The sequence below is a fragment of the Chaetodon trifascialis genome, chromosome 12, assembly GCF_039877785.1.
Source record: "Chaetodon trifascialis isolate fChaTrf1 chromosome 12, fChaTrf1.hap1, whole genome shotgun sequence".
Classification (NCBI taxonomy): domain Eukaryota; kingdom Metazoa; phylum Chordata; class Actinopteri; order Chaetodontiformes; family Chaetodontidae; genus Chaetodon; species Chaetodon trifascialis.
In genome coordinates, this window is record NC_092067.1 from 24,341,535 (window position 1) to 24,365,078 (window position 23,544).

The 23,544-nt window shown below is 43.7% G+C and overlaps 2 protein-coding genes across 3 annotated transcripts in view; one reads left to right on the forward strand and one right to left on the reverse strand.

The window, feature by feature from the left end:
• gpr39 (G protein-coupled receptor 39) overlaps positions 1-9,019 on the forward strand; it is a 29,883-nt gene extending 20,864 nt beyond the window's left edge. The window contains exon 2 of the mRNA XM_070976589.1: positions 8,526-9,019. Within this exon, the coding sequence (XP_070832690.1) occupies positions 8,526-9,019 (494 nt within the window). The remainder of the gene's footprint in view (positions 1-8,525) is intronic.
• Positions 8,998-23,507, reverse strand: LOC139340062 (ly6/PLAUR domain-containing protein 1-like). 2 transcript variants are annotated; one of them, XR_011602933.1, is made up of 4 exons: positions 23,366-23,507; positions 21,743-21,874; positions 10,613-11,987; positions 8,998-10,409 (listed from the first exon to the last, which is right to left on the reverse strand). XR_011602933.1 is itself a non-coding variant. In XM_070975651.1 (3 exons), exons 1-3 carry the CDS (start codon positions 23,412-23,414, stop codon positions 11,758-11,760), a joined length of 411 nt encoding a protein of 136 aa, XP_070831752.1. In that variant the 5' UTR covers positions 23,415-23,507; the 3' UTR covers positions 9,016-11,757. The 2 variants fall into 2 exon arrangements, 1 of the variants encoding a protein (XP_070831752.1); XM_070975651.1 differs by having other exon boundaries at positions 9,016-11,987.
• Positions 23,508-23,544: the final 37 nt, after the last annotated feature.

Sequence of the window (23,544 nt, forward strand, 5' to 3'; positions counted from 1 at the left end):
ATAGGTGAAAAGGCAAGCCACACAGCTTCTTGAATGCTAATGTCGGTTCATTTTGCTAGATACTTGTAGATTAATGTACTATCAACCAACATTTTGCCAGCATTCAGTTAGCATAACATTAGATAATCCGATCATTAACTAACTTCAGTTTTGTAATAGCACTCTTTACATGAATGTTTTTTTCTTGTACGTGTACTTTATACATTTCTGATGATGAACAATTGGCAGATAATAGCTGACTAATGACAGATAATGACAGCCAGTGCGCTACCCTCCAAAAATGGTGGCACTAGTAGACGTAGTGCAGGTGTAAATATATCTTGCAGGTATGAGCACAAGTAATGGCGATAATAGGACATTATATACAAACTCTTATATTCTTCTGGTGGTGTAAACTACACATACACGTACTTTACTTTGCATTAAGAGATATAATCAGTACATTTTTTTTGGCTCATATGGCAGAAATCCCAAACTGATGCAGACTGAAATTAATAGCTTCTGGGGGTGAAATGTGTTGCGTAATCATGCAGCTAATGAGTGAAATTTTCCCCTCATCATGCAAATCTAAATGATTTCATCACACACTCATCATCTTCATAATTAACACATTTTGATAACTGTATAGATATGACGTATGCTTTAAATCAATATGCAATCAAGACAGCTATACATCAGTTGGGTACAGACGAGATTCAGTTTACAGTCAGGTGGTTCCATAAATACTGCAGGAAATATTTCCCTTCTCCTGACTATTCAGCTTGAGTCTACCGAGCCGTTTCCAATCATGGAAATGATGGGCATCAGTGATGTGGTGGAGCTGGCTAATTGAAAAGTTCCTCCCTGAGTTATGAAAGAAATTCATTCACAAAAGCCCTCGCTGATCATTCACGTGCAGGTTTATGCAGCCTATAATAGTGCAGGTGTGTGGTATTTATGGAGCCTGCCTCCAGAAAAAGCAAAGTGAAGGAGTTAAATCAGCTGCACTCCCACCAGAAGATTGAGAGACTGTTGTAGTCATTTGGCACATTTTAAATAAGTGTAACTTAAAGGCGAAAAAACTACAAAACAGCTGGTCTTGCCATCAGCTCTTAAAATGTCACCAACTGCTGTTAACTGCTCCCATGCTGTTTCTTAAACTTAAGCATCTTGTTTTCCTGGTTCTTTCAGGTCCAAACAGGAAACAATGCTCACACCTGGGCACCGTCAACACTCATTAGTCTGATTAAGCAGCGGCCTCTGTCGTAGTGCCGTGTTGAACAATGCAAGGACTGCCTGAGGAGAAACCTGTGCGGCGTGTTTGCCTCACAAGCTTATTTCAAATGTGCATTTTTGATGAGCCGTTTGTGCCGCTGTGTAAGCTAAATGCTAATCTTCACATTTTGTGAAAACAGGGAGGCGGTTGACATCAGACAACAAACAGTAACGCTGGATTAAATGCACAAATCTTTTCCTGTGAATCCGTCTTCTGTTTGAAATAGCACAGGAATGGCGGATCCTGCCACTAACAATGAAAACTACTGCACAGAGGGTTGTAGTACACAGAGATGTTTCCATAAAACCCACAAAAAGTAGCAAAAATGGTATTTCATTCAGACGCTTTTATCTCCATCAGTTCACGCCAATGCAAAATGACATAGTCTGTTTTTTCTTCTCAGTCCATGTTTAACATTGAAAATGTTCACTCGAAACAATGGCTCATTTACCCTTTTCTCCCCTACTGTGTGCTGCATCAGACAGGAAGAAGCTCCATCACACACTCCAATTACACCACAGACAGACAATTAATTGTTCCAATAATCTTGTTTAATTGCTTTCTAATTAGCAGACAGTTTATATTTTGCCCATGGCAGGGAGGCAGTAAGTCAGCATGTGTGTGTGTGTGTGTGTGTGTGTGTGTGTGTGTGTGTGTGTGTGTGTATCGGTGAGCTTTGGGAACATCGCTGATGAACCATCAGCTTAGGCTGCAGTTCTGAGGAGGCAGGCGCATTCAGCATGACAAGAGTGGAGTTATAATGATAATCATAATAAAGATTTATCAACTACATGTAGGCGCTTCACACACACACACACACTCGACGCTGCAGTGAACACACACACACTTTCACAACTTCAGCTGCATACTGTCCCCCTGGTTACCGATCTGTGCTGACTCAGTGGCAATTTTCCAGATGAACGCCTAAACTGTGATCAACGAGCCGATGTGACAAGTAGAACCAAACATCCTGCCATTTCATACACCATCTGTTGCCCTGATCAGAGTAAGACCACCAATAATAAAGACAGCCTTGTTGGCCGATCAGTAACAAGCTGCACCGTCCCTCTAAGTGACATTTTAGTGGGCTAATAAATTGTTGGTACGTTTTTAAACAGCAGAATTAATTTCCAAATGCATCATCCCTCTAGGTTTTATTTAGACTGGATCAGTGGAGTGAATGATATTGATAATATCTTCATTTGGACAGTTAGTGTCATTTATAAATATATAAATGATGACAAGTTTTCACCAAACACCCATAAAAAATTGGACATTTTAAAAGCTGAATGTTCCACTAACGGGCGGCGCGACAGGAGTGACCAGCTGTGGGGGCCTGGGCTGAAAATACGCCACGGGGCCCGTTGTATATATTTCCCACCTTACTGGCAATTATGTTTATTAGAGCTGAAACAATTAAGTTGATCTGGCCAGAAATCAACAAGCGTAAAATTCATCAGCAACATTGTTGATAATCAGTGAACATTTGAATCATTTTTCAAGCAAAAAACAAACATTTGTAGCTTTTTCATCAGAGGATTTGGTTTTCTCTGGATGTAAATAAAATATCTTTGGCTTTCAGACTGTTAAACAATTAAACAATGAGCGCTACACACAAGCCATCTTGGGGGTCTGCCAAATTCAAATTAGCACAAGCTAACTGCTGCACAGTGGACCCTGAGGGCCTTCGTGGCCCCTGAAGGTTTGTGCAGACGCAGTGACCTCTTTCAAATCTCCTCTTAATCAGGCTTTTACTGTCCAGCCTTTCTTGATTTTATTTGCTCTTTATTGACGGCCCTTTTATTTGCTTGTTACTCTAAATTATCTTTACGATCTGTTTGCTGTGAAGTTGTTTCCTTGTGTGAAGCACTGTGTAAAGCGCTCTGCAAATAAAGATCATAGTTATTATTTTTCGGCTAACTTGCTAGCAAACAAACTGGAGGTGTGTTTCAGACCACCGGACAGGTGACACAAACGTGTCCTCTCCTTTCAGCTCTGCTTTGTCTTCAATGACTCCTGTCAAGAAGCACCTTTTATAACTAATTTGCAACAGAAAACTTAGTAATGAAAACCAAAACAGTTAGCTAAAGGAGGCTAAAAAGAAGCCAACAGCTGTGCAGAGTTCAGCAGTAAGAGCACCAGTTTCACTTTATGGGAAGTCATTGTAATCAGTGCTGCTATCTGAAATGTCAGGGGTTAAAAATAAAATATAATGCAGGTTTGAAATTTAAAACTTGACCTTTAATGACGCTTCAACGCCTCATCCTCCCACATCGTGTGTGAACAGTTCGGGTCTATGAGACATCCTGTTATGTACAAAGCTGCCTTCAGTTTCAGCCTCCCTGTCGGTCAGTGACTTGTTTTAAAAGCTGGAACCGAAGCAGCTTCATTCATTCAGCCATTAAAAAAGATTAAAAGTTAAATTTGGCAACAGCAAACACGTTTTACTGGTGGCACATGAATCATAGGCAGTGGCGGCTAAAGTACATTTACTCAAGTACTGTAGTTTTTACTCTGCTTACTTCAGGCACTTTCTGCTTCTGCTCCACTACAATTCAGAAGGAAATAATGTTTTTACTACTTCACTGCGTTAATTTGATATCTTTAGTTACTTTAAGATTTTTGCATACAAAACATATCAAGAGTTTCTGAAATATGATTTTATTTTGTTAAAAATTACACTACCCATCAACACATACAGAGCAGAGCTAACACCATTAGTCGATTCATTGATCAGTCAGGAAATTAATTAGCAAGTATTTTGATAATCGTTGAAACATTTCATAGCTCCGGCTTCACAGATGTGAAGCTTTGCTGCTTTTCCGTTTAACTATTTTAACAAATTGTCATTATTTTTAATCATTCTGAGGTTGGCTGTGAAGGTGTGAAAATAATCAGCAGATTGATCCGTGATGAAAATACTCGTTAGCTGCTGTTCTCTAAAAATGAGCTTCAGTTAAAGCTGCTTTTACATGAATGAATTTTCACTTTTCACAGAGTATTTTTCCAGTATCGTATTAGTACTTTCCTTTTAAAGGACCGGAGCACTTCCTCCACCACTAAAATGTTCAATTACAACTTCATGTTGATTCTGCAGTGCTGCAGCTTTTAAACATCACACTGAGAGAAACTGACATGGTGGTCCTCGGCAGGGTGCTTTCATCCAAACTGCTGCCTTTGTTTGGGTCTGTAAAGCTAAATAACAGCCTGAATATTACCTCCTGTTATAATGACTGTTATTCCATTAAAAAAATAAATTCTTATCAAGTCCTGCATTCAGGACCAAAATGTGTTTGGGTTTTGGGAAGACATTCACAACGTTTTATTACCTTATGTTACCAATTACCTTGTGCCTTAAATGATCTGTCAGACTTTAAAGGAAGAGTGAATCATGGCAACGCTGATTAAAGCAGTTTTATCTTGAACACAGCCTCCGCTCATTCATTTCTCTTCTGCTTCTCTTCTCGCGTCTCATATCCAGCGTTTGTATTCTCGTTTTGTTCATTTTCCGGCTTTGTTCTCGTCCTCATGACTCCTTTTCATCTCAATTTTCATAAACTTTCTCCGTCTCTGTGCTTGTGCTCTAAATGTCTCTTCCTCCCTCTATCGCAATCTTTGATTTGACACTCTCTAAGTGACTCTAACTGGCAGTAATCATCACTGACATAGTTTTATTGTATTGATTTAGAGTCGGCCTGGTACAATGGGTCTTAATGATAATGCATCCAAGAATCCTTTTTTTTAACTCTGTTTTTCTGCTTCTTCTGTGCTTGTTGGGTTTTAATGGAACCACGCAAAGATTTCAGAGTTTTCATCAACATTATGAAGCACTAAAAGCACTTAAACTTCTATTTTAAGGCTTCAGGGTCGTTTCCTGGCAGTAATTTGTCAGTGTGTGATCGGATTTGATGGGTTTGTTTTTAACAGCTGCATGTAATCTAATGTCTAAAGTCAGATCCATCAATAAAACAGTTCTCTGTACGCTTCTTCACTTTCAGCAGGTAACAGTTTTGGGTATTAATAATTGGAAGTGGAGGCAAAGGCAGTCTTGTAAAAACAACAAGCACTCAACTGATAATAATTCGTTGATTTTTTTAATGTCAAAGCACAGAAAGGTCAGTGTTGTCAGGACATAATTGTGCACGTTGGAGCAGAACAGATGATGTTTCAGAGAGATTCAGAGCTGTCTGTCTGTAATTTACGTCGTGTTTCCATTGTTAAAAAGCTATCAGGCCAAACCTGAATCTGTGATGGTGAGGCGAGCGACCCTGCGGTAACAGGGCTGATCTCTCCTAACAGCTCGCCGGGCTGCGTCTCATTGGCAGGCTGATGGACTGGCCTCTGGCCCCGCGCTGCAGCTGTGTTTGCTCATGTTGTCATGTGGCTACAGTGCATTGTGAAAATGAGTGTGGAAAATAAAGTGGAACCTGTCTGGAGACAACCAGGCTGAGAGGCTACAGCCGTGCCTGCAGCAGCTCTGCGAGACTGTATTTAGACACAGCCGTGCTGTAAGCTACATGCTAATGTCAGTCATGCTAACACGTTCACAGTGACAGGAGGGTAGTTACTACGATTCAGTCCATCAGTCCATCACATAGTTGTCAAGACGTTTCACCAACAAATGTCAAGCTCATGGTGGAGTTTTCCACGATCTGATGCTGTGGCGCCCCCCCACACACAATCCAGGCAACTGCAGGAAGTAGACTGTTCCCATGGGGTCAGCGCGTTTGCAGTGGGCTACAAGTTTGGGCTACGTTTCCTTTGGCCAACACTGGTTTACTTTGTCTGACTGGCAGTGCTGGAAGAAGAATTTAGATCCTTTACTGATGGAGTGGAAGAATAAAGTAAACCGTTTGTGGTGATTTCGTGTATTTCTGTGAGGTTTTACTGAAAGTTGCACATACAGTAAGTACTACACTTGAGTACTTAGTTGGATTTCACTGCTTCACACTGACTATTAAAAGTATGCTGAGTTACCTATTAGCAGTTTTATGCTTGCAGTCTGCTCATGGATGTACAACTATCACTATTGCTTTGATACTGACGAAAGGAGTTTTTCTAAGCAGATTTCTGGGTGTTTATTCACAATGGAATTAAATGATAATGATATCAGGTCACCCTGGATCTAAAAACACAGTGTGTGTATCATGTCTGTGTGTCCACACTGAGTTATGACTCAGAAGGACCAATGTTAACACAAACTGGGTCAATGAGATGCTGAGGTTTTAAAGTACCTTAATTAACTGCCTCTCCAGCTGTGTGCAGCTCCAGCAGCAGTCTGCGATGATAAGTCCACCAAAACGCTGGTCCATTTGGTTTTAGAAGGACGGCGTGGACGTGTCTCTCTGACCTCACGCAGTGCCTTCGCCTCACGTCCATCCCTCAGCTCAAAGCCTCTGCTCTGGAGGAAACGTCAGGGGTCACTGGGACCCTTTGTGGATCATAAATGTGTATGCAATCCAACAAATAGCTGCTGCTCGTGTGGACAGTGTCAACATCTCCCAAGCATTTCAATGTGCTTTTGAAACAATGAAATAGAGCCAACACAGTCTGAAGCAGTCACATCTCAGGTTGCTAAAATCGCCAAATTTCCACAGAATCACAAAGGACATGTCCTTGCTGTTGTCAGCGCTGACCGTGGACCTGAATACTGTCTCATGCATTTTTAAAAAACAAACTCGGACACAAGCTGCAGTGATCAAAGCTTGTTGACACTTCAGATTAGCATAAAGGGAGAATCACTGCCGCCAACAGAGCAGAAACACCTGAGCCGAATCTCCGTGTAGGTGCTGTCACCAATAACAAACGCTGGCAGGTAAGTCTCGTCTGCGTGTAAACAAACACGAAGAGGGATTTTTATCACCTTCGTACATTTGTGTCTTTGTGATGAGAGCGTTTCGCGTTTGTTTTCCTCTGTACACAAATGACACTGGAGGAAATCATTCTCTCAGCAGTCTTGGACGACGTGTTCCTCATAAATGGGCTGATATCTGCGTTCCACAGCAGGAAGTGATGTCTCAGGCCAGATAAGTTTGTGAGTGTTGCTGCTTCAGTACAGCGTAATTCCCATTAAAAGCACTGCAGGGGAGTCGGATAAACACCAGATTAGAGAATGAAGATGCATCAGTCTCTCCAAAGAGGAAGCACATGACTCAATCGGATGAGATGAGTCAGCGGGCCGGTCCAGCGACCGAGACGCTGTCCTGTATCCTGCAGGTCAACGCCCTGCGGTCCACTTTTGTGAGTAAGTGGTCAAAGGTGCAGTGTGGGTACTTTGGTCATTTTTTGTAGCAGACTGGGAGGAATAAAACATCAGCAGGTATGATGAGCCTGATTTTATTTGATTCTTCTTCCCTCTGAAGGGAAAGGCGGACGCTGTCTGCATCCTGGCGCTCTGACAGTCTGAGGACGGCCTGGAGGAAACAGACGAGTGTGATTGTGCAGAAGGTTCAGAGCTGCAGGGAGTTCGTACAGCAGCCTGTTAAACATTGAATGAAATCAGTGTGGCGGGAGAAAACAACTCGGAGAACTGACATCCAGTCTGAGAAGTGATAACGATGCTCAGTGATTGAGGGAGAGGAGCAGAACAGATCTATTTCACAGCAGTTTCTAGTATCAGATGATATGACAGAAGCAGTACCGGCCAATTTATCGTTGATTGTGCAATCGTTTCTGTCAGCCCTCCAAATGCAGCTCTGCTCCACAAGCTGAGTTCACACAAAACATTGCAGGCTGCAGGCGAGAAAGCAAACAGGTAGAGCAAACTGGACAGCACAGGTCAGTGTGGCCACCGCGGGACGACTTCGTCCTCCGCTTGCTGATTCTGTTCCACAGCATAACTGTGACCCTCCAAATAAACGAAATCCTCGTTTCCTTCAAGGTCTGCTCTTATGTTTTGGAAAAACACTTCTATTCAGCTAATTGCTGAGAGTTTGATGAAATCAAGCCTGGAAACAGTGTTAACAGCTTTCCTGGCTCTGTTGAAAGCTCACTAATTAACGCGTTATGTCTTGTTTGTTAAATCTGTTCAAAAATGACAACTTGTCTTACAGTGTTTTTGTACAAATTGAACAAATGAACAGCTGTTGATTAGTCAGCTGGGCAGATTTTATTACCTCTGGACAGACCCAAGCTAGCTGTTTCCCCCTGTTTCCATTCTTTATGCTAAGCTAAGCTAACATCTCCTGCTCTAGCTGCGTATTTACTGAACAGATGGCATCAGTCTTCATGTTTTCTCTCCTCATCTTCTCTGTTTCTGACTTTCCCTCAGGGCTCATCGTGGGATCCTTGATGGTGTGCTGGCTTCCCAACCAGATTCGCCGTCTCATGATGGCTGCCGTTCCCAAGTCCCGCTGGACTACTTCCTACTTCCATAGCTACGTCACTCTCCACCCTGTGGCCGACACCTTCTTCTACCTCAGCTCCGTCATCAACCCGTTCCTCTACAACCTCTCCTCCAAACAGTTCAGGGACGTTTTCGTCCAGGTGCTGCGCTGCCACATCACCATCGAACACATCAACAAGCGCACCTTGAAGAGCTCCAACACCGCCTCTGGACGCTCCCTCCGGCCCCTGCTGATTAAGTCTTTGCGTCGCAGCAGGGCTGACCAGCCCACCCCTACGCAAGAGAACCCCCCTCCAACCCTCACAACCTTTCAGAGGCAAAGTGACTCAGGAATAGCTTCGACGTGTCTCAGCCTGAGTGAGGAGTCTGACTCAATTCACAAAGCAAAGACAGATGAACCATCAGAGAGCGAAATGTGATGTGTTGTACAATTTAATGCACCACAGTGAACAGTAAAAACAAACCGAGGGTGCCTGTGCTGTGCCGTCACAAACAAAGGAGATATTCCTTATGCACAGCAAACACGGTACAAAGTGTTTCACTGACAGATCACACTCAGCTGACAATCTGGCACAATAGCAAGCTGGAAGGGACTCGCCAAAGAGACATTTAACTTAAGGAAAGTGAAATTGTCTGGTCAGAAAATGATTACACACAGCTCGGATATTCAGTTAAGCATGAAACCCCACAGCTTGAGTTGAAGTTAAAGGTACCCAGTGGAGTTTGTTTGGAGGACACACGTGCACTCATAAGCATGCAGGTGGCACATCATGCTTTCCTGTTGACTGCAGAGGCCACAACTGCAAATGTGTGGCTTCAGGTTTCAGGAACAGCTCTGAGCTGAAGGCGAGTTTGGCCCTCGCAGGTCACTTGATGTCCACCGGCCCAAACAGACTTTGACACTCATGACAACAGGACAGGCTGTAACATGGCGAATAAAAATTTCTAAGCATTACAAATGAAAATGACTCGTTCGATCAGGTCCATTAAAACCTCCAGAGTGAGCCTCCAAACCTTTTTGCTGAGCGACTTTTGTGGAATTAACTGTTTATCTACCGTGTGTCTGCAGTGAATAACCAATCAGATGTCATGATGATGTAAACGCGCCCATAGGTTGATATGTTATCTGACAATAAATAAAGTACTGGTGCTATCCTGTGTGTTGTTGTCAGAGCGTTCATGTATTAAGAGTGACAATATGACTCGATAACTCAACAAGTTCTCCAGATCAGACGACAAAATATGTTGTGACACGTTTTCTGACGCCCAATCATCTGTCAGTGCCTTCCAGAGCTGCTCCGAATCACTGTTATTACATCAGTTTTATGATCTTGGATCCTCTTCATCATCGTTACGATAGCAAACATGTAGTAAAGGTTAGGAAACGATCGTGGTCATGATTGGAAAGGGCCAACATTTCTTGGTTGGAATTGGATTAAAAAAACAACGTTCTCCTCTGTAACGTCGTCTGACTTCTTTGTTTTACTGCTAGAGGGCGCTGTTACTTTAACGTAAGTATTCAGTTCTCTGAATACATCTGTGACATTTAAGCTACATGATGTCTCCTGACTTCATGTTATTCCACTCACAGACAGCAGGTGGCACTAAACCACACGGAGCTCCGCAACACATCAGCAAAGATAATAGAATATTTTTCCAAAACAGCTTTCAAACGTTTCATAAGGAAGAAAAACCATTCAACGTGATCGACTGCTGAAACCTAGAGGTTAGCTGTCGCTCAAAGCGGCCATGCCAAAAATAATGCACAGACTTTAAGCCTTACAATTGTGTCATGAACGGGGAAATTAGCTACAGAGACCAGAACTGTTTTTTGCACCAGGCTGTAAACATGTTTATTTCTGCTGTGAAGTTGGGCATTTGAATTAATTTAATGGGGGAGCCTCAAGTGGCCACTCGAGGAACTGCAGTTTTTGGCACTTCTGCATGGCTTCGTTCACACACACACACACACACACACACACACACACACACACACACACACACACACACACACAAAGTAAACACTACTGTGTTTACAAGAAAACTCCACAGGGCACCTTTAAGGTTCAGATCACCTCCAAAACGACCACTGAACAGACTCGACCTCTGCAGAAGCGGCTCAATGTCACACTTTGATGGAGTTGATCTCCTCAACAGTAAATTTGACTCTGGAATAATCCGTGGAGAAACACATCCTGATGCCTCACACGGTCCCTGATCGTACACTTTTACAGCCACGTTTACTGCCGCCGTGAAGCCTCTTTCTAAAGTGACTGGCGGGTGAAGCCCCAAAAAGTCTGCGTGGTCCAGCATCCTGGACAGTCACCTACATGATTTGATAATTGCATCACACCACATGCTGATGGCACTACAGCTGCTGCATCTCACTACAAACTCACTCATTAGAGATGCAACAAATGTGGGCCAAATTGTTTATAACATGCTCTGGTTGCACTGTGCACAATTTCTGTCAGCAGACAGCAGTTACAGAACCAGTGGAGGAAAGTTTCAGGATAAAAACTGAACTTTCTAATGGCTTCCACTGTGTTTTTGGCTGTTGCAGACAGCTGTCACTCTGATGCAATGATGCTGTACCTCTGAGAGGTTTGAGGGCTGTAGGTGGCTTTAATATCATCACTGGCACGTCTGTTTTTCTTCATCTGACACATTTTTCTTCCTGACTGAACTTTTCTTTCCAGAATCATTGTCATACATATCATACATCGTCTTTTCAGTTCATAAATGCAGCAAAATACATGAATGATGGATCTGAACTGACTGTATTTCCTGCAAGATGCCTCATTTGACTTTGTGACTGATGAAGAATGAGCCACCTGCTGCCCAACAAAATACCCGGAAGCTGCTTCATCCACCGGCACTGTCCTCCACATCACCTCCCCAGCTTCCCCTGCAGTTGCACCATGATCATGTTTGTGACTTGACACTCGTGATGAGAAAATGTTTGTTTTTTAGGAGGCGAGCTGCGACAGAAAGCCACGGAGTCAAGAGAACAAATACTGTACAAAGCTTCCTCGCGCCTTAAAGAATATACCTTTACGCATTCGTCTCTGTCTCACTCAACACAACTCCAGTTCACGTCGTCTCCTCTGTCAGGAGTAGTTTCAAATCACATCTTAAGCCAGCGTGTGAAGGTCTGTCAGCACAGGGAGGACAGTAGGGGGAGGACGTAGAGGGAAAACACGGGGAGCTGCAGGGTAACGGCAGCTGACGGCTGGGGGCGTTTCTTCTGGCGTGGTCCGTTACACAGCGGCGTGTTACAGCAGGTGATGCACACTGAGTTGAGCTTGCCGGTGCAGAACTGCTGGTAACCAGAGGAGGCGATGAGACAGGCTCCTGACGAGGCGCAGGACTTGCGGTAGTGAATCCCTGAAATAAGAACAAAAATGGACGCATTAAACCCGTAATGAGAGGATTAGAGGGTGCGAGAGGGAACAAAGGCAGAAACAGGGAGATGGGGGCATGTAATTAAGGATAAATAGGATCTATTCTTTCATCAAGGGGACCCTCACTTAAAGGGAGACATCTGTGTATAATTGGGCTTATACTCATTCTGCAGTCAGGACACTGAGCTCTCCTCTGTGTCTGTGAAAGATTTGCATAAAATTGTCATCGTCGTTGTCTTGTAATATAATAGTCAGCGAATGAGGAAAACTACGGCTTTTCATGCTTTTTATCTGGTGCTCTGAGTGCGACTCCTCTTCTCCAAAGAGGCTTTAAAGATATCAACTTCAGCCAGCCCAGCTGGCACGATAACATGTTGATATTTTAAGTTTGTGCAAACCATGGATGTGTTCAATTTGTACTTTTCATATCAGCGTTCCTACAATTACAGGTTCGTGAATATGAGCAGAGTTTCTCGTCAGGAGGAGCAGCAGACCACTGTTCAATCAGTGTTTTTGACATAATACTGTAGATGTGTGGTGAAAAACTGAGGTATTTTCAAGCCAGAAGAATCTTTTGCTAACTCGCTGCACAGTTAGTTTCGGTACAGTTACTTTCAGCCTCAGACTTCAAAGACTGGCTGAAGGAGGACCGGACGGTCTTGTAGAAACATACTTTAGACGGTCAATCGTGCAAACTGAGGAGCTGCAGGGACGTGCTGAGGTCTGTGTGAGACAAACCTGCAGTCAGTCGCTCACCTAACAGCCGTCAGCTGCACGGCTGTGGCTTTCTTTCCCTCTGAGCCGTCAAACTTTGGACCTTTTGGTGTCTCCTCCATCTGCCGTGTTTTTTCTCCAGCACACAACTCACAGGCTTAAATAACAGCAAATGAGCAAGGCTATTAAATCTAAAATAAATGGCCGTGCAACAACATTAATGATGGCAGTTATTCTGTCTAATTAGACAAAGAATAAGGTAGAAGCTGGTTGGAGCTATATGAGGTCACATGGGTCACCAAACTCCAGCCACAGTCCTGGATGGAAAGCAGCCATCATGTTACTAATCACTCCTGTGCTTTTCCTGCTTTCTACCCTGAAAAAAAGCCTGTTTACAGTTTCACTCTCATTAGCTGCAACCAGCTCCAGGTCTAATCAGCCAGAACAACACCTGCATGAGGTGCTTTTAAGGCAAGACGCACTGAAATCGGATTTTTTTCCATGATGACATCCTTGAAAATCAGACACAGAAGTGCTCAGGCTGACATTATTTATCGCCATCTGCCTCCACAATGCGCACTCAGTGTAAGCGCTGTAAACAGCTGCGGAGGACAGCGCAAAGATTCAACTCATAAACATAAATCCACTAATGAAGAAGCAGCAGCGTCCGAGACGAAGACGTTTGGCCTCAGGTGTTCACACTCTGGACTGAGGATCCCTCCTCGTGCTTTCTTCTGTCTCGACTCATTTGCATTTCCTACAGAAACTTTATGAACTCTGTAACCGTTTGTCCTCAACAAACCTATTTTGCATCATCCTCGATTAAGTTATTCAGCGTCTACCGAGAAATCTATTAATTATCAATCAGTTCCTGAGTCGACCCTCACGAATTCATTTGTGAACCTTTTGTTAGATAATTCATCGAGCGCCCATCTGTGCCCACGAGGAGCTCCAGATCCTCCAGGCTTAGTTTTGTGATTTTATGACTGAAAGTTTCCCCGACTGACACCGACTGAGCTCCGTCCTATTTACAGCAAATCCATGCACAAATGAATGAGGGGCTTCTGTGCAGTTTGGAGAAACAAAAATCCCCAAACACACTCTAAAACTATATTTAGAGCCATTTCCAGTGACTCCATTCAATTTTCAAAGCTCCTCTGAAAAGCATCCATCTCAGAGAGATGGACTTATCTCCACCAGCTATAATCCACATCACAATGAAGTTTGGCGAGAGGGCCGAGGAATTAAAGAGGAGACCCCTCTGAGACCCTCAGCTGTGACCACTTTTTTATATCTATTCCTATTTTGCACTACAAAGCATTGATTTACTTGAAGAGCTTGTTGGAGCATGTCAGTGGGTGGAGGCTTTAACATTTGGCTGACATTTTTACTTTAAAGAAATTAAGACACGAGCGCGTGAACTTCTAATAACCTTTGTGCTGCGTGACTCGTCTCTCTGCCCGAGTGCAACAGATACACCCGAAGTGCTGCGTGTTCATTTAAATTGTGCATCCTCCCATGTCCTCCACACGGCAAATATCAGTGCGGCTCCCAGTGGGTTTTGAGCAATCCGGTGCAAACGGTGTGAAATGTTGCAGAGCTCTGGAGGGAAATGTCCCATCCTCTCACAAAGAGATTAAACCCTGACTCGCGCTGTGTTTACGTCTTTCATTTGAGCTGTCAGACTCGTAAAGGACGGCGGACACTTCTGAGGATCCCTCTGCTCTGCTCAAAAAGAAACCTGCGGGACAAATATTTGAGATAACTCAAAGTTGTAAATGACAGTATAATCTGCTGGTTTTTATCTCGAGCAGTAATTGGAAAAAAGCGAGAGCCGATAACGAGGGCAGTCAGTGGAAAATGAGGTGTAGTAAAAGTGGAAGTGTCACTGATGGAGAATACAGATTCGATGGCTTTTCTCACCTCAAACAATCGCTCACCAATCACATGGGCTACCCCCATTTTCAACTTCCTCCTCCTCATTAATACTTCCACGCAGAAACTTAATCTAAACTTGTATTTTATCACATTAGTTCAGCTTATATGCTCCAGCTGCAGCAGTTTTCTGCCTTTCACACTTTCTCAGTGATTGGGCTTCAGGTTTTACAATGTTTTCAGACACTTCAGCTTTTAGCACGGTGTGCAAAACGTTCAGATCAGAGCGGGCGACGCCACAAACTCTCTCCCTCTTCAGCTATTTGCAGTGCACACACTTCACTATGTGTGGTGCTTCAGCATTAACTGATATTTTAACTTCTTTTCAAAGCTATGTTTTTATTACACAGTGATTCTTTAATGTCCATTTTATGTCTTTTATCATGTGAAGCCTTTGGTGCACGTGATTTCTTTCTTGTGAAGCACTTTGAGCTGCAATTCCTGCAAGAATGGTGCTATAGAAATAAAGTTTATTATTATTATTATTATTATTATTATTATTATTATTATTATTATTATTATTATTAAATGCTGCATTTAAACTGATAATGAGTCACGGATACGTTACGCTTCATTTTAACCACCAGGCTGCTTACACAGTCAGGATCAAGTGGTATAATCGTGGGCTTCTTCCTCCAAATGTTGCACACTGGAAATAATGTGCCGCCACAGTGAAATGGTCCTCGCTGCTGTCGAGACGCTTTGCAGCCACGGAGGAAAACACCTCGCTCTGAGCTCGCAAACAACGGCACGACATCTTTGTTTGGTTTATCGCAGGTTCTTTGACATCCTAATTAATGGAAAAGTTAAGGAGATAAAGTCTATTAGAGATCACAGAAGGTTATTTTTCAACTGTAAAACATCCTAATTAGATTATGATGCTAATTGTCTAATATTTGATTCATTACCATGAGATTATGCATCGCCAGGAGAACTGCTCTAATTGAAATTCAGGACAAATGCACACAAACATCACTCTGATACACGGTGATTATGATCCATATGTGCCTGCTATGAGCATGGAGAATATATGCAGGGCTACTGAGCAAGTATCATCAAAATGAATCTCAGACAGCACAAGAGGGAAATACTCACTTTGAGGCGCTGGAGGGGGATTTAATTTCATTTGTGCGTGGGAATTGTGAGAGTCAGCACTTCAGTCTAAATTATGCTGTTGAGTTAATTTGTGGGGAAAAGGACGAAATTTCTTATCAACTGTGCAGCGCTGAGAGGACTCGCACACTTCAGTCTAATGAGAATCACCACGGCCGGCTGCACAGACCAGAGGGAGCAGCAGCTCGTCCCAGTGTGTGCAGAACCTTTGGCTGCTCCTCCAAACAGATCATTGACCCTCCGTGGTTCTGACAGACCCAGCCTCTGGTCGCTGATTGATAAAAAATGTTAGTTAATGCCAGTTCAAACGTAGAAAACATGACTTGGGAATAAAGCTTTGTTCATAACAGTGACTGGACTCTCCCTGACACGAGGAGAAAATCACCCGCAGCATGTGAGACGTGTATGAGTCTGCTCTGCGAGCTTTATTATCGTCTAAATCAAAGTCGACTGAGCAGTGAAATTAGGTGGCGGTTGGTGGACGAGCCGACATTAAGATGTCACCCAGATAAAAGGTCAGTTTGATAGCAGGTATTTTAGGTGATTAAAAACCTGAATTTCATCAAGAAATAAAAGTTATCAAACTCTGCATTGATCTGTGGTTTCCACAGCTCGATTATATTACGCAAATCTTAAAGTGGGATTCTGGGAAATGGAGGAAAAGACTCGTGTAAGGCTGTAAAACACGTCTGGAGATTAGTGGACTGGATTGTGGGATAAACCTCACTCGAGTAAAAGTAAAATGTGTGTTTTACTTTGGTAAAAGATGCTTTTGGGTCAGCTTTAGCAGCTGCATTGATCTGCTGTAGATGCTCAAGGTTGAGCTCATTTTAACTGCTTTATAAACTGTTGGCCAGTTTAATCTCCAGCGACGCTTCACGCTGCGATGGAGTCATCTGTTTCTAATCCGCTGCAGGTGACTGGTGACAGTAAGTCAGCGCACCTGGACCAGGTGTGCTGAACTCACTGAAGCCACAGTTGTTGTTGTTCACTCTCTGCTCTCCCTGTCAAGCACCTGCGTTTGGTTTGATTCACACTTCAGGTGCTTATTTTACCTCTTGCACTCGTGCATTTACGCCCATCACTCGAACACAGGACGCCATACCTTAATCAGTTATCGCCTCTTTAATTTCAAACACCTCTAGTTTGTTTATTTTGTGCCTTAAAGTTTCTTTGTTTGAATATTTACACATGGCAGGTCCCCCTTTTATTGTCGCTTCCATCATCAGGTGTTTGCAGCGTCGCTGTCCTCTAGAAGGTCAACTTCTATCTGAGGAAGAATATCAGTTTAGTAAAGACATTAAAAATCACCATTATCTGGAGATACATGGACGCCTCGGAGATGAAGTGGAGCAAAGCATCACGTTAACCAAATGAAAGTAAACTACTGTGACTAAACACATTTCCCTTTCACCTGATACAGTAAATTAACTTTTGTGAATTGCAAAAGCTAATTTAGATAAGCCTTGAAGTCGGGAGGACGCGTTCAAATCGAGCCTCGTTCAGGTTTCCCTGCCTTCTTGAATTGTGAGTAAGTTTGGTTTTGACAAGAAGGCTGAACTGAAATCAGTGGAAGAGTCTGAACATGACTCTCTGCAGACAAAGCGTCTGCAAACACTTGGATTTTCCTTCTTGATTTTAAACATTGAACCAGTGTGCTCAAAATGATCAAAGGCACTTATTTAGAGATGAGAAGCAGCAGGTTCAGGAGGTGAAATCAAGCCTCAGGCCGTCTCATGTCTGTATTAAACTGTCTTAACAGAAGACTTCTGAATAAAAACAACATCTGCTCAGCTCGTGAGATGCTATTTATCATCAGCATCACCTGCAAGCCGCGCTGCGCTGCGACACATCGAGCAGCACTCTTTGGTTTCAGAGGAACCTGAGGGGAGTCATTATGCTTATTTGTCTCGTCGTCACTGCTCCACCTATCGCGCCGCCTCTGCAGACGCTGCGATGATGATTTTACATTTTCAGCGTGAAGACACTGAGGCTGGGACATATCATCTCTGTGACATTAAGCATTTATCTTAAGGCAGGTTTCTGAGAGCAGGCAGCTGCTTCTGTGCAGAATCATGAAGATGTCAGTGAGAGATGCTCCTGCTGCTCATGGAGGTCGAACAATGTTGCTGATCTTTGCTGAGGAAATCAACACTAAACAAATGCTGCAGATCTAAAAATGTTCCCACTGTCAAACTCTACTCCTCCTCAGTTCAGCGTCACTCTTTAGCCTATTTTCGCTCATTGTTTTGAGTGTTTTTGGCTCCCAAGCTGTCCACTATCTGCCCAGCACCAAACAGCAGACAGAGTTAGCGACTAGCCAGTAAAGAAAAACATGACTCCAACATGACAACATTAACGTTAACTTGAATGAAATTGCATCTGGACAGCTGATGATTTCAAGTCCGGTATTCAACCTCCTTTTAGCTCTGCTTTGGTTTCCACCACCAGAGAAACATATTTGTCTCTTTAGCTGCTCAATGCTACATCACCAGCTAGCGGCTAACTGTGCCTGTTTGCAGCTGCAGCGCACAGTGGAAACAGGGTGGAGGAGAGCTGCCAAACTGAAGCAAATAGTAAATTTGTGGGCCAGAAAACCAAAACAATGAGCTGAAAGATGCTAAAAGTCTCCATCGTGCTGAGTGGAGCTGCAGATTGGGCATTACACTGAGCGATTTCACCTATCGTTCAGATAAAATATTGTTTAGTGTGGCTTTAAAATACTTTTCTGACAACTTTAAAAAACACAAAAGCTTTGCATAAATAATTTATCCATTATAAGTTGCAAAATTATTGCAGCAAACTCTAATCCCATGCTGTTTTGGTGTGTGTTTGTGTGTGTTATTACATTAATTTAGTCATCCTCCCTTGGAAATTGCCTCTGTGAAATTGAAGGCAAGCCAATTTCATAGCTCTCATCTCAGTACATCTTACTCCCCCTCCTTGAAAAAAAAAAAAAGGGCAGAGGACGTTGGAAATGAAAGGTGGCCTGCTGGAGCGTGGCAATCATCCCTCCTTTAAAGACAGTGGGAGAGGAACGGTCCTCCGCAAGGTAAAAGCTCACTCTTTTATCATTTCTCCACACCTAATCAGAGGGGAATGATGATGATAGGAACAGAAGATGGGTCGGGAGAGGAAGGCAAGGTGCTGCCCAACAGAAAAACAGCCGCCGTCTGAGTGGAGGCTGCGAACGCACGCCTCTCCACTCGTGAGCGTTTCGCTCTCGAGCGATACCTCGAAATTTTGCCGGCCGGCCTGTTTCTCATCTACAGAGCTCGGTTGTAAGTGATGGATTGAACAACGTCCTCCAGGACACCAAATCAAATGTTTGAGACAGGAGACAGAAAATAGCCCCATTGAGGACAAACGTTTGCCTTTCTGGGTCCTTTGCATATACATTATAGAGCTGCATGCACAGGCTTACAGAGCCAATCACAGGGCAAGTACACTTAGGGAAGAATCAAACTGATTTATATTCTTATCACTTCTGCACATTGCACAGAGGTGGCAGTGCAACTGTGAACGTATCTATTGCATTTCAAATAGCGTTAAGGTGCGTCCAGCAGAAGCCCTCCTTTTCATGCAGAGCAGCCATAACGATAACACGGGGAGATAAAGGCCGGGATGTACACGAGCACTCGAGCGGAAATTTTCTTATTAAAGAACTGTCGAGTCTATAGAGCCGTGTGCCTGCCCTTTGGATTGGGAACCACATTTCCAAAGACAGGAGCTTATTGCTTTTGCTCATCAGCAGAAGAGAGAGGAGGGAAAAATGGCCGACAATTTCTGCTAGGTGTGAAAACGACGCAGACCCGAGGTGTAAGAGTGACCTTTGGTGTGTGTTTTCTAACCACCTGCAGCAAACAGGCACATAGACACATCAGAGGCGCATTAATCAGTCCAAAAAAGGCAGCACTGCGCTACAAAACCTGCAGAGGCTGAGTAAACCATACTGAAAAAAGGGTTAACATGAGGTTTCAGGTGTGCACAGAATTGTTGTGGAGAGATATTCCCACCTGCACACACAGACGTTCAATATGAAAACATAAAAGACAGCAGCTGTGAACATGTAACCCAAAGCTGAGGGAGTCCAGGCTGGCTCATTTCCAAATGTCTTTTCAGGTATTAGCACGTCCCACATCGGGCTCATGACGCTGCCCACACACTGCAGCACTTAAAAGTTTTAATTGTTCTGAAAACGAGTTATTTCGGAAGTCATTACTGTGTCATATTTGTACTAAATGTTTCAGGAGACTTTAGATATGGCCACACCTCACTTGATTTAAACCCCAGGAAACAGTTTCCTAATGAGTTTACGCTGGTTTCAATACAGCATGATGCCCATTATGGTAAAACAGATGATAAAGCAGGGCGTGCTTCAGCGTGTGGCTACCTCAGGACTGACAGGTCTCTACTGCAGCATATCCTCAGGTTCTCAGTCAGATCCAATCAGGATAGAGGAGCAACAACGTGTATCCTCCCCAGCTCCACCATCTCGCCCAAATATGATCACTTGACTCCGAACTCAAGGCTTCAAAACATTAGTCCACAGATCAGTGGGTGATGTTCTGGTGGGTTTGCACTTGATGGACATCTGTAAGTGTCTGATCAGTGAGTTTGTGGTTTCCATAATGCAGAGCCTGACTTATACTGGACTTCTGGGGCAATACTGATCCATATTTGCCACTTTGGATCAGTTTATATTCATATTTAGCTGGCGCTGTTCCAGAGATAGAGATGTCAGTCAGTTGGTTAGTCGGTGCTCCACTCTGGTCCAGATTGAAATATCTCAATCTCATCTGACTTTTCTTTCAAGAAGTCAAATAAAAATTGCATTAATTTGTATTTGTACGTAGTAATTTACTTTTTGGCCACTTGGGGGCAGCGCAACAAGCTGAAAACACAGCCGTCAACACAGTTGCAGATTTAGACATCCACAGCTGATAAGACTAAACTTTACACATTCATTTGTTCATGTTTAGAGAAACCTAATGGAGTTAAGTCCAATATTTCTGTTCCCTTTAGCTTTGATTTGTAAGAAAAATATGGAACTGTGGCTAAATTTGATATATTCAACAGCTCGTTGCTAACTTTATCTCATTACACATAGCCAAGGGATCCATTGTATATGACAAAACTGGATCGTACAGCTTTAAATCAATCACCAATCATCTTGTATCATTACCACATTGTGCAGAGTTTAATAATCTGCCCACAGGTTTGTAAAACTCCCTGAAAAAACACCATGAACACGACCTCGCTGCAGCCCTGGTGGTGCTGACGACTGTTTCTAAATGAGTTCAAACATTTCCTTGACGTGGCTCTCCTGCAATTTCTCCTACTTTACTGGCCAACATAAGCACTGATACCGAAGCATCGAGCTAACGATGAGCTAAAACCGGCAGGATGTGAGGTTTCTGGAAAGGCCTGAACACCCAGAGGACACGTACCTGCCGCTGTACACACAGCACGAGCTGATGCATTTCCCCTCAGATGGAAACCAGCAGTTTATATCCATGAGTGCAGTTTCCAACACTGACCTGCAGCTAAGACTTTCATCCTCTAATAGAGCAGTGAAGGGCCTGTCCCTGCTGACCTCAGATCAGCTCACAGCTGCTGCTTCTTTGTGCTGTCTTGGTGTTAGAGGAGGCTTCAGCCATGTCAGCCATATAAACACTTTCCCTGCTGTCTTTTTGTGGACAAACTCCCACTAATTTAGAAATACAACTGTCTGAGCAGCACAATGCACAGTGCACCTGCTGACCAACAGCTAGGTGGCACTTTTCCCACTCCCACACAATCACTTCAGTCCCCCCCATTCAAAAAATCCCACATATCATATCACCAACATCTAATGCGATGTTCCTGGATTGAGGCCACATCTGTCTGTTCTGCTCTGAGGGAAAATGAGCAGAGGTGAAAACACATTCACGACCGCCGAGAGGAGCAACGAGCTCTCCAGGAGACGAGACTCACCGTCATCCTTCACCAGAACCTCCTTCTGGCACATGTCCTGCACGTTGACGGTGCAGTTGACGATGAACTCTGGTGTGGAGCAGTCGTGTGTCATCTCCTCACACTGGTAGCACTGAATCTGCAGAGCCAGCCCTGCAGCAAACACGCACACACACACAGTCAATTATCAGATCTGTCTGTCTTCATTATACCGTTTTCAGCAGGTTATGTGGGCTCCACCATCAGCCATGACACTTGCTCATTTTTCATTTAGATGCTCCATTTATTTTCTCTCGTATCATGAATAAAAAATCACCGAGTTTCATCTGAGAGTGAAATTCAGTTTCATTTTGGTGAAAATTCTGACTTCTGGTTTCTTGCTCTCTGACCATTTCAAATTGATGTGACAGCCACGCTCAATTATTTATCTGCATTTGAGTTGCTGGTGGTACGTTTATTTCAGCAGCACATTGTTGCAACATTTCATCATGTCTTGCTTTGATAGTTGATATTTCACTACTTCTGCTGTAAGACTGCAGCAAACTTCCTTCAGTGAGTGTCCTCCAGGAGACTCATTTACTCTGAATTTAAACAGTTTGAAATGAACCACGAGAAACGCCCTCAGCTCCCGGACACACTGGCTGGCTGGCTGTCTTAATCCGTGTCTTCCTTCTGACCACAGTGACACATTTAAAACCTTTTGGCTTTTCGTGTTGAAGCTGCTCAATGACCACACGCACAGTTCACCTACAGCGTTTGCGTTCAGCTCGCTCAACACTGACGGAGGAAAACTCCACCTATAAACATGTTAGTGGCGTTGAAGATGAGATTTTACGCACAAAATAATCAAATCTCACATTATAACATTAGTCAGCATCAGTAAAACTTTAACTTGAATGTGCACTAACGCATTTAACAGCAGACAGTAAACATATAGATCATCGCAGATCAGAAGCTTAGAAGTGAAGTTATGGTCAATACTTCTTATATTACATATTATATAAATCACTTACTTACTTCAGACGTCATTCACACCGCATTTCACAGCGACAGATTTTACTACCCGGTTTGTATTTTAAAATCGTTGAACTGGCTCTTTTACTCGTCTGCCATCACTGACCGAGACTGATGGAATAAACGCCATTAAACGTTCCTCTTCACTGTGCCGCTGCGATTTCAGAAGAACATAAACATAAAGAAGAGCTCTCATTCAGGGGGATGTTTCACTGTGTGAAGCGGGGTCAGACCGGGCTGCATGTAAACTTACCTGCATCGTTTCAGACGCGCAGGAGCGCAGCGCCACAGCGCGCGCGTTAAGAGACTACATTCTGCCACAGCGAACAGCATGGGAGGGGTGAGATACCTTAATCTAAGTGCATCCAGATTTGAGCTTTCAATCGTCAAAATGACGAGGAGAAATGAGAAATCTGCTCAAACTTTTAGCACAGACAACGCTGGATCACCGCGGATCGCTCCAAGCTGTGCGCGCTGCGTCTCCCAGTTTTACCCGAAACGACACCTCCACGGTCACTGCGCTCCTTCTCCCACAGAAGAGAAAAAGAAGCGGGTTTGGAAGTTTGGGTGCCTAAAAGTCGCGTTTAATCCCGTGAAGTGCTGAGAGAGGAAAGCTGCGTGTGTCCGTACCTGAGCTGAAGAAGAACAGGAGCAAAGTTGAGACGATGAACAGCCGCATGGTCCGCTTAGTGACGCTCTGAGCACCAACATGAGAGACGGAGGTTCGCCGGGTCCGACGCGCACACACAGAGCCGCCGGCAGCCGCGCATGGTGAGCCGGACACCGCCTGCGCCGCCTCACCTCTTATC